The following is a 10,764-nucleotide window of genomic DNA, read 5'->3' on the forward strand; positions in this document are numbered from 1 at the left end:
AGAGAGGAATGAAGGGACGTTCTCCCAGGTGGACCATACTGATGATTCATTCATTCACCTCTGTGTCCGGTGGGATGGCTGGTGTGTGTTCACTGTATTGGGGAGGCAGGGCGTGCGCCTTGCCACAACAGGTGTGTTGTTTTATGATGATAACACTCTACAGGTGTGTGTGTGTGTGTGTACAGCAGCAAAACAAGACATAACAAGAGAGGTTGGAAGAAAGAGAGGGTGTTTTCTACACACACACACACACACACACACACACACACACAGTGTGCCCTATCATCATTACACCTTTGCAACCCCACCCCCATCTCACCACAATCACACACACACACACACACACACACACTCTCCCTCTCTCTCCCACTCTCCCTCTCTCTCTCACACACACACACACACACACACACGGCTCCCACTGTAGAAATGGGTCATGTCATTGTGGGGCTCCCTATCCTATTACTGTCCTCAACCCGTTTTCTTTTTTTTTCAAAGACTGTTTCTTTCAGTCCCTGTTCTGAGTTCGTGGACATCGTCCATTGATTCCAGTCAGGCGTCTGACAGCCGATGTCAAGAGATCGCTAATCTAGTCGCTTCAGTAGCTTTGTCTGTTTCTCCCCCACGAGCAAGACTGTTCGAAGAGAGCGTTCGCTAGCAAGCAAGCGTTTCCTGAACGATGCGCTCTAGCAACAGTTTGTGACGAGGACATGTCGTCTGGTGAGAAGAGTTAAGTGTTTTTTTTTTTTTTTTAAACGAAGGAGAGACATCAGTGATGCTCACTGAACGGTAACTCTAGTCACGAGCTCTAGTTACAAGACATTGTACAGGGTTAGGGTTGGGGTTAGGGTTAGGGTTAGTGGAGATGTTTTAAGATGTGATGCAGATGTTTAAATGATTGAACTCGTAAGGGGGGAGGGGAGAGGGAGGGCGGGGGGGGGTCAGTGCCACGGTGTTCCTCAATGGATGTCGTGAACACCGTCGCCTCTGATACTGCGCACGCACACGCACACGCTCGCTCACTCCCTCACTCTCTCTCTCTCTGTCTTTTCTCTCTCTCCTTCTCTCTCTCTCTCTCTCTCTCTCTTTCTCTTTCTCTCTCTCTCTCTCTCTCTCTCTCTCTCCAGGGGATAGTTGGAAGTAGATCAGGTATCCTCTCCTCTGCCGTTGTCTCAATTGGCTGCCGTCGCTCTTGTCCTGCATCTGTCTTTCTCTCTCTCTCTCACTCTCTCTCTCTCACTCACTCACTCTCTCTCTCTCTCTCTCTCTTCTCTCTCTCTCTCTCTCTCTCTCTCACTCTCTCTCTCTCTCACTCACTCTCTCTCTCTCTCTCTCTCTCTCTCTCTCTTCTCTCTCTCTCTCTCTCACTCACTCTCTCTTTTCTCTCTCTTCTCTCTCTCTCACTCACTCACTCACTCTCTCTCTTTCACTCTCTTTCTCTCTCTTTCTCATATCTCACGCTGAATAGTTTGTGTTCTTGCAGCTTTGTAATTGCTACAATCTGTGTTTATTATGTTTGAGGGAGATTATATCCAAGAGGCACACTAGAGAGTCAGAAGAGTGGCGGTTTAGAGGGGAGAGGAGGAGAGAGGAGAGAGGAGAGAGGAGAGGAGAGGAGAGGAGAGGAGAGGAGAGGAGAGGAGAGGAGAGAAGAGAGGAGAAGAGAGGAGAGGAGAGGAGAGGAGAGGAGAGGGGAGGGGAGGGGAGAGGAGAGGAGATGCACGTCAGCGTGTTTAGTATGCATGGGAGTGAGGGAGGAGAAGGAGGAGAATAACCTTTTTATCAGTCACTTTTAATGGCCCTCGACCTCCAAAAAACAGCTCTTTTAATAGCCTTAGATTGGCCAATTTATACTGAGAGCCTTTATGCTAGACGCACACGCACACGCACACGCACGCGCAGGCAGACACACACTCACTCACACTCACACACACACACACTCAAAAAAAGAGAGAGAAAAGAAACACATCTGAAAAAACGAAGGAAATCAAAGTACAGCTCTGGACTAGAAAAATTAAGTGGATCCAACTTAGAATAACAACTCTGGAACTGATACAATAAAGTTGTTTTTACACTAAATGTTAAGTATATCATCCATAACACTGGGACTTGTTGGCAGTACTTAAACAGCTGATGCAAATAGTTGGCTCATTTTTTAAAAGTAGAACAAGCACAGTATTTTTTGACAGTGTGAAGGGCTGAATATCCCATGGCTTCTTGCTCCCATGCGTGCAGACAGAGGGGACCCACAAGTGTCTCCCTCTCATTGTAGAAATGACCAAAAAACAGGGTAATACACCCACTGTGTTCAGCAATACAGCAAAGTTTTTTTTTTTGTTGCAAAGTTAGGTGCTGATACACACACACGCACACACATTTGAAGACACACACACGCTCAAAGACACACACACGCACACACACGCACACACATGCGCTCACACACGCACACATACACACACATTTGAAGACACACACACGCACAGACGCACACACATTTGAAGACACACACATGCTCAAAGATACACACACACACACACATACACAATCCCGTTCAGTACATGGGTGGAGATCAGTGCACACACACAGATGCTTTTTGTCTGGCAAATCAAATCGGAAATCGCCACGGAGGGTTCACTTTGGTTCATTTTGAACTGACCAGTTTAGCATTTCCTTGGGACGACCCAACCCTTGTGACCCTACCCAACCTTAACCCTCAGCCTAACCTTAACGGTTTGAAATCTCAACTTCAGAATCTAGCTAACCCGAGGTTCCCAGTTAGCATTTTGCTACGGAGCTTCCACGAAACTCACCCACTGGTCATTTCAAATGAACTCGGCAGTCATGGCCACGCCCGTAAGGGACTTCTGCCCCCCAATCCCCGTTCCCAATGCCCTCCTCCCCCCCAATCCCCCTTCCCCACAAGAGCAGACGGGTCAGTGACTGACTAGAACCAGACATGGCTGGACAGTGGTGTGTGTGTGTGTGTCTTTGAGCGTGTGTGTGTCTTCAAATGTGTGTGTATTTGTGTGTGTGTGTATGTGTATGGGAGGAGTCTGCGTCTAATGAATAATGAGTTGGGGTTTTTTACGGGATTCTACTGTTGCTATAGCGACCTTTGTGGCTGGCTGCACTGTTCTCTCCTATTCATCTCAGGGAGGGGGAGAAAGAGACACCGGTGGGGTGTTAGCGACGCGCTGACACACACACACACACACACACACACACACACACACACACACACACACACACACACACACACAGACAGTAGTGGAATTCATCCCCACTCTCTTGCGTGAGGACACAAAGTCACACACACTGTGCAGTGTTGGAATTTGATCTCTCATGCAAGCTGACACACATTCACACACACACACACACACACACACACACACACACACACACACACACACACAAATGCAGGGATGGTAGGGCAGAAAGTGGACTATTCTAAACTCATGGACGGTACAGGTAAATCTGATCTATTGGCTGATCAATTGTTACAGAGGGAAGTGTGCATGTGTTACAGCCTTTCAGTGTGTGTGTGTGTGTGTGCGTGCATGTGTGTGCATGTGTGTGTGTGTATGTGTGCGCATGTGCGTGTGTGTGTGTGTGTGTGTTTGTGTGGATTTCAGTATATTTGATTGTGGATGAAGCAGCAGGTGCATTGTTGTCGTACACTTTTCCCTACTTGTTGTTTTCATTGCTGGTCGTGCAGTCCTTTTTTTGGTCATGTTGCGGTTAAATGTCGGTTTTGTTTCCACTTTGCTGTGTTTTAAACCCTCTCGTAACCGACATCTTTTGGAGTTGAGGTGTATTCTCTCATTCAGAAAAGCCTAGTTTTTCAACGGTCAGGCTATTGGTTTTGTTGCGAAGCACTTTGTGACAAAACGTGTTACACATACAAATCATTTGATTGATTGATTGACTTTCCCTTCTGAAACCTTAGTTGGTAGAGCAGGGTTACGGTCTAGAGGAGAGACTGGTGGTTCAAAGCTGCTTGGGATGGTTGTGGCTTGACAAGGAGGAGGTACAAGAGAGGCTGGTGGAGGTAGAAATCAAAGGACGGCCTCATCGGGCCTCCACCAACCTCCCCTGAGCAGAGGACATAGGCTTTTCGAGGAGGATAGAGGGATGGACATGAAGGAGTGGAAGGAGGAGGGAGGAGGAGGTTCAAATATAATGTGGGAGCAGAGAGATGTAGGATAAGGGGTAAGACAAATATGTGGAGAGGAGAGGGAAGGAGGGGAGGGGTGAGGGGGTGGGAGAAGATAGCAGGATGGGGAGGAGAGGAGGGGAGGGAACGGAAGGAGAGGAGAGGGGTGGACAAGAAGGAAGGTATGGGGAGGGGTGAGAGGAGAAGGGAGGAGAGGTTGTGAGGATGTGGTGGGCTGTGGTAAAGAGGTCATTTGGAGGGGTTGGAGATTTTAGATTGTGGTGGGGGATCAACTCATTCAGACCCTCAAATCGCTTTCAGAAATCAATCTCACACACACACACACACACACACACACACACACACACACACACACACAATCAGTACATGGGTGGAGATCAGTGCACTCACATCGATGCTTTTTGTCTGGCCGTGATTAACCCAAATGCACGCACGCACACACACACACACACACACACACACACACACACACACAGATTTTTTTTGGTGTGAACCTCATCTGTCTGGGTTATAGTTGGATGGCTTTGGAGACTGATATGGAGGACCACCATTAAGCCACTTAAAGACCTAATGCATCAGATACTGCCTGTTCTGGGAGGAGAGAGGGACACACACACACACACACACACACACACACACACTGAAATGGAGCCTGTGTTAATCCCTCTTCCCCCCCCCCCCTCCCTTCTTGCAGGAGCTACAGTTTGAGAGGTTGACCCGTGAGCTGGAGGCAGAGAGGCAGATTGTGGCCACCCAACTTGAGCGATGCAAGCTGGGATCTGAGGCAGGAAGCATGAGCAGCATCAGGTAACGCACACCCTTCCTCTGTCTGTCTGTGTGTGAGCGTGTGTGAGCGTGCGTGTGTGCGTGTGTGTGCGACTGTGTGCGTGTGACTGTACGTGTGCGAGTGTGTAAGTGTGTGAGTGTGTGTGTGCGTGTGTGAGAGAGAATTAAGTGCATGGTGGAGCACCACCTGGGTCCTTCCTGACACTGTCCTGTAACTGCCCCCTCTCCCCCTTGCCCCCCGGCCAACCTTGGTCTCACACACACACAACAGCTACGTGCGTAGCTCCCAGGATGGAACTCTATTTTTAAGCCGCCATTCAGAGAGGACGTGTTAGTGTGCGACACCATTCAGTGCATTCATGAGTCGTGTCACCTTTACAGCCGGACTACTAATGCCCTAACTCATAGTGATGCAGTCGTCCTCTTTGGCTCAGTTGGTAGAGCATGGCGCTAACAACGCTTAGGTTGTGGGTTCGATTCCCGCTGGGACCCTATATACACATGACTGAAAAATGTATGCACTCACTGCAATATAAGTGGATGAAAGCCTCAGCTAAATGGCATGTTATATAAGCCCTAACTCTTTTTTTCTTTGTAATTCTTGACTTTCAAAGGGTAAGTTTCACATCTAAGTTGTCTCAGGAACAGTGACACTCGAAGACGTTAACGCTTTGAAGCGCGCTGCCTCCTTTTATATTTGATAGCGTTGTAAAAAGCGGTGGCTTCTGACATCACAAATTACGACAGCTGCAGCTTCTCCAATCACGACAAGGCACTGGTGAAGTGTGCAGAAAGTGTGCAGAAAGTGTGCAGAAAGTGTGCAGAAAATGTGTTTACCCCCGCTGTAAACAAAGCTGTGTGTCCAGCCACGTAGACAGTAGAATTCAACAGCTAGCTAAGCTAACAGCTAGCTAAGCTAACAGCTAGTGAAAGTTAGCATGAGTTTCATATCCCTGCTTCTAGATGTCGGCAGATTTTCTATATCCGTGAAATGGGATATTGTTGAACGGGGTAGCTAGTACTATCTAGCAACCAGCTGTAACATTAATTGGCTAGACGGGCTGTCAGTCAACCACCAAAGACACACGCCCAGTCAGACACACGCCTAGTAGTCTGGAGCAGAGGAACATCTCTGAATGAATTAAAGATGATTTAATAAACTTTACTTTGAGAGTGAACTTCGAAACATGAGTTTGTGCTACATTGTTGTTACTCTGACATAACAGAAGTGTGAAAATAACAATTTCAGTCCGTCTTTAAAGGATTTGTTAGAAGGACAGGTTGAGGGAAGGTCAAGGGCTCAAAACTGCAATTACTTTTCCTTGAGACACACATACATGCTCATACACACACACACACACACACACACACACACACACACACACACACACACACACACACACACACACACACACCAACACCCCTAAGGAGGTGTTGTGAGGAGGGAGGTCTCAAGGCTCTGCCTTATTTGATGGAGACAGTCATTTAGTCATGTGTTTGTGTGTGGCAAGCAAACCCTTTTACCTCTATCTTACTATTTACATGTGTTTACATGAGGCTGACACAACGACAGTGCTGTTTGATCTTCTATTGTGAATGGTGATCAATGCCCTTCTCAGCCCAGAACACTTATTCACAGTTTACTGGGCACGTCTGGTGGATGTCCTGAGGAAATAGTAAATTCTCTGCCATTGTATTGCTGGTCTCTGACATTGATTGTTGGGAAATGTATTGAAGGGGAAAACAGACATGCAATCTCTGAGTTTTGCTTGAGGCCTGATAGCACCAATCTCCTGTGTGTCCTTGACACACACAGCCTAAGACTTATGGTGAAACTGGTATGTTATGGTATGTTTCTTTGAAACGATTCAATCGGTTGTTTTGTACTGATATTCTATTTTCATTCTTCTCTCTTTGCCTCAATGTCATATTTGGCTAAAACAGCATGACATACTGGTGAACAGGTTATCACATAGAGTTCACTTTAATGATAATGTTTATGTGCAGACTTGACAATACCCGAGTCATTGATATCAGGTATCGTACCATGTGTAAACTCCTTACAATTTTCTTGTAACCCATTCGTGGTCCTCGCATATTGGGATTCCTACTGTAAATCTAGGATCAGTTATGATCGAGTGTCTGTCACGCAGGGATGAGCCAATCATTCTCAATCGTTATTAATCCTGTTATATCTTTTGGAGTCGGAATGTTTACTTGTGTTCGTTGGTCATGTGACCACTATTGTGCAGAGTCTGCGTTATCCTATCCATAACCGGCTGACGTTCCCGAGGACAGAATCAATGGACAGTTCTTTGTCCCTATCCTGTCCAGGTCTTCTGTTTTCCAAGTCTTCAATTGTGCTAATTAATATATTAGCCATGGCTCTGGATTGTCCAAAAACGGTTTTTGTTATGTTAAGTAATTATGATTTTGACCTTCGGGGTGCCAAAAGTGTTGCAAATAGCTTTCAGACGATGGAGAAAGATCTCTTAATGGATGGAGGGAAGGAGGGAGGGAGGATAAAGGAGGGAGGTAGGAATGGAGGGAGAAGTCAGTGTCTGACTAGGGTGATAATTAGTTGTCGAAGAGGAGAAGAGCTGGATCTAAATTCATACTGCGTGTGTGTGTGTGTGTGTCTGTCTGTCTGTGTGTGTTTGTGTGTGTGTGTGTGCCTGTCTCTGTGTTTGTGTGTGTGTGTCTCTGTGTTTGTGTGTGTGTGTGTGTGTGTGTGTGCGTGTGTGTATGAGGCTCTCATGTCAAAATGAGATGTACTTTTCCAAATTCAAATACCATCCTTGTCCCCCGGGGTCCTTGTTGCATAAGCACACAGCTCAGCGCTGACAGGGGAAACCAAGACACTCCAAAGTGTCTCAGGTCTTTGCTTTTCCATGTCTCTGGTTAACACTAGTCCTACCAAACGGACGTCTACGGTCTCCATGTGACACTACGTATAATAAAATAAGTCCATTATGAAACGCACGCCCTCCTCCTTCCCTGTCTTTTCCTAAATATCTATTTTTAACGTAATAGCGTTGTTACAATTACAATTACAAAATCACACATACAAAAAAATAATTGGAAACATTTTCATGACTACCACAGCTTCTTTTGATAGGCAACATCTCCACGTCACGTCCTGAGGCGCAATTAACACCTGCTCCCAAATGGCCTCAACGTAGCTTGAATCCAAACTGACCTTACAGTTAGAAAGGTCTCACCCATTTCAACCATCATGGGTCGCACACAAAGACAGGAAGACAATAACAGTTATTTGCAAGATCAATGTGTGATGACATGTGAATAGAAGCCAGCACGCACGCGGCCTCTGAAGAAGAGACACGTATGTCGAAACACAGTTTTTCTCTCTGTCTATTTAGACCATGTTTTCAATGAGTATTTAATGATATCTCCACTCGTGTGTATTTGTAGGCTACCGTATGTGCGTCTGCATAAAGGCCAGTGATGTTATAACAATGCCGAAAGTGGTCAATCAATGCGTAATGATGTGGATAATGCATGAGACCAACAAACTCTCCTGTGTGTGTGTGTGCGTGTGTGTCTGAAGGGTTTATGAAATTTACCTTACAGTTAAACGTTGTAAATGAATGGAAGTTTCACCCAATGTAGCCTTAGGCTATGTGAGTCAAGGAAGAGGAGATTGGTGCTATCAGGCCTCAAGCAAAACTCAGAGATTGCATGTCTGTTTTCCTCTTCAATACATTTCCCAACAATCAATGTCAGAGACCAGCAATACAATGGCAGAGAATTTACTATTTCCTCAGGACATCCACCAGACGTGCCCAGTAAACTGTAAATAAGTGTTCTGGGCTGAGAAGGGCATTGATCACCATTCACAATAGAAGATCAAACAGCACTGTCGTTGCATCAGCCTCATGTAAACACATGTAAATAGTAAGATAGAGGTAAAAGGGTTTGCTTGCCACACACAAACACATGACTAAATGACTGTCTCCATCAAATAAGGCAGAGCCTTGAGACCTCCCTCCTCACAACACCTCCTTAGGGGTGTTGGTGTGTGTGTGTGTGTGTGTGTGTGTGTGTGTGTGTGTGTGTGTGTGTGTGTGTGTATGAGCATGTATGTGTGTCTCACACACATGTAAATAGTAAGATAGAGGTAAAAGGGTTTGCTTGCCACACACAAACACATGACTAAATGACTGTCTCCATCAAATCCGTCTGCACAATAATATCAAGTATTAGTAAGGCAGAGCCCTGAGACCTCCCTCCTCACAACACCTCCTTAGGGGTGTGTGTGTGTGTGTGTGTGTGTGTGGGTGTGGGTGTGGGTGTGGGTGTCTGAAGGGTTCATGAAATTGACCTTACGGTTATGAGTGGATTACCCCTTTCAACCATAATGGCGATATCAGCAACATTGACAGACTATCATTATTTGTATGTTCAAAACAATCACATGTGAATAGAAGCCCGCGCAGCGCGAACCCAGCCTGCGAAGAACAGACACGTTCCCTTCTTCACAACTGTATTTCAAAACGTAGGCTTATTACAATTGTTTTACTCAAGCCATAATCAGTCTTTTAGAACCACCATACCACTGTGTGTGTGTGTGTGTGTGTGTGTGTGTAGGCTGCAGCAGCCTACAGGTATGTGTGTCTGATTGAGCGATGGCCAATTAGAACAGGTTCTAGAATATTCTATCCAAACGTTGTTAGAACAATGGAAGGATTCTGCAATAATGAATCAGGCATGGTTGCTTTTTCCATCCTTATGCTGCGACACTCCTCAAAAACCCAACTGGGTTTGTTTACTGGGTTGCCATGCCAATCATATAAGACCATGTGTTCCAGAACTGTCTACCAGCTTGTGTCCCTAACAACGGTGATATTTCATGCTTTCCAAAACCATTGCTTGTTGTCAGAATTATTGCTGTCGGTGTTCAATCTGTTGTATGAAAGCAATCATTTTTGCCTTAAAAAAAACGTCCAGCGCTGACGTTTCGGACAAACGTTCAATATAGATGTTTTTCGTTCAGCTTGTCCAAAAATGCCCAAAATATGGTGCCAAATCAGGAGCTGTGAGTTGAGGGTGGCGGTTCGTCGCGGCTTCTCTGCCAAACTTTTCACTGCTAGTTGTCGCTGTCCTTGGGCTGAACTCTATTCTGTGAGTTAATCTCACATTGAACACAGAGCCTGTTGGTGGATCTTCTCCAGAAGGAGCCTAACGGAGGACTGTAGTCAAATCCTTACATCGGGTTTGGCTCGGGTCCAAATGAGCTGGCAGTCGTCTCCATCTGTCATTGTGCTTGCTGTCGAGCACATATGCCTGTGTTATGATGTGCTTATTTCATATAGGTGTCAGCTTTGCCCTGCTATGGTTTTGTCTGACAGCTCAATCTGTTTCTTTGTGTGTGCGTGCGTGTGTGCGTGTGCCTATATGCGGACATATGTGTGTACTGTATATGTGCGCACATGTCTGTGTGTGCGTGAATGTGTGTTTGTTTGTTTGTTTGCACACATATGCTTGTGTGTGTGTGTGTGTATGTGTGTGTGTGTATGTATGTGTGCGTGTGCGCGCGCGCGCGCGTGTGTGTGTGTGACGCCGCATTAGCTCCCTGGCTCGTGCGCCCCCGATGAATTCTGACAGCTTGGTTGTGTGTGAGTGACGGCGGCCTTTTTAAAGATTCACACGCCGCACACCTTTCTCCCTCAGCCCAAGCGGAGACATTAAGAGGTGTAATGCCGGCGCGCGTTGATCAGAGGAGCCCGTGTATTCAGGAAGACTTCTGTAACCTTTCCTGAGCTCCATTCTGTCAGAAACCATTCTTG

General features: G+C 46.3%; 1 protein-coding gene across 1 annotated transcript in view; it reads left to right on the forward strand.

The window, feature by feature from the left end:
- LOC310817842 (catenin delta-2-like) overlaps positions 1 to 10,764 on the forward strand; it is a gene marked incomplete at both ends in the record, with an annotated part of 185,540 nt that overhangs the window by 38,112 nt on the left and 136,664 nt on the right. Inside the window, 1 exon segment of the mRNA XM_083688557.1 lies at positions 4,866 to 4,978. Within this exon segment, the coding sequence (XP_083544683.1) occupies positions 4,866 to 4,978 (113 nt within the window).

This window comes from Argentina silus (genome assembly GCF_951799395.1).
Source record: "Argentina silus genome assembly, chromosome: 1".
NCBI lineage: Eukaryota > Metazoa > Chordata > Actinopteri > Argentiniformes > Argentinidae > Argentina > Argentina silus.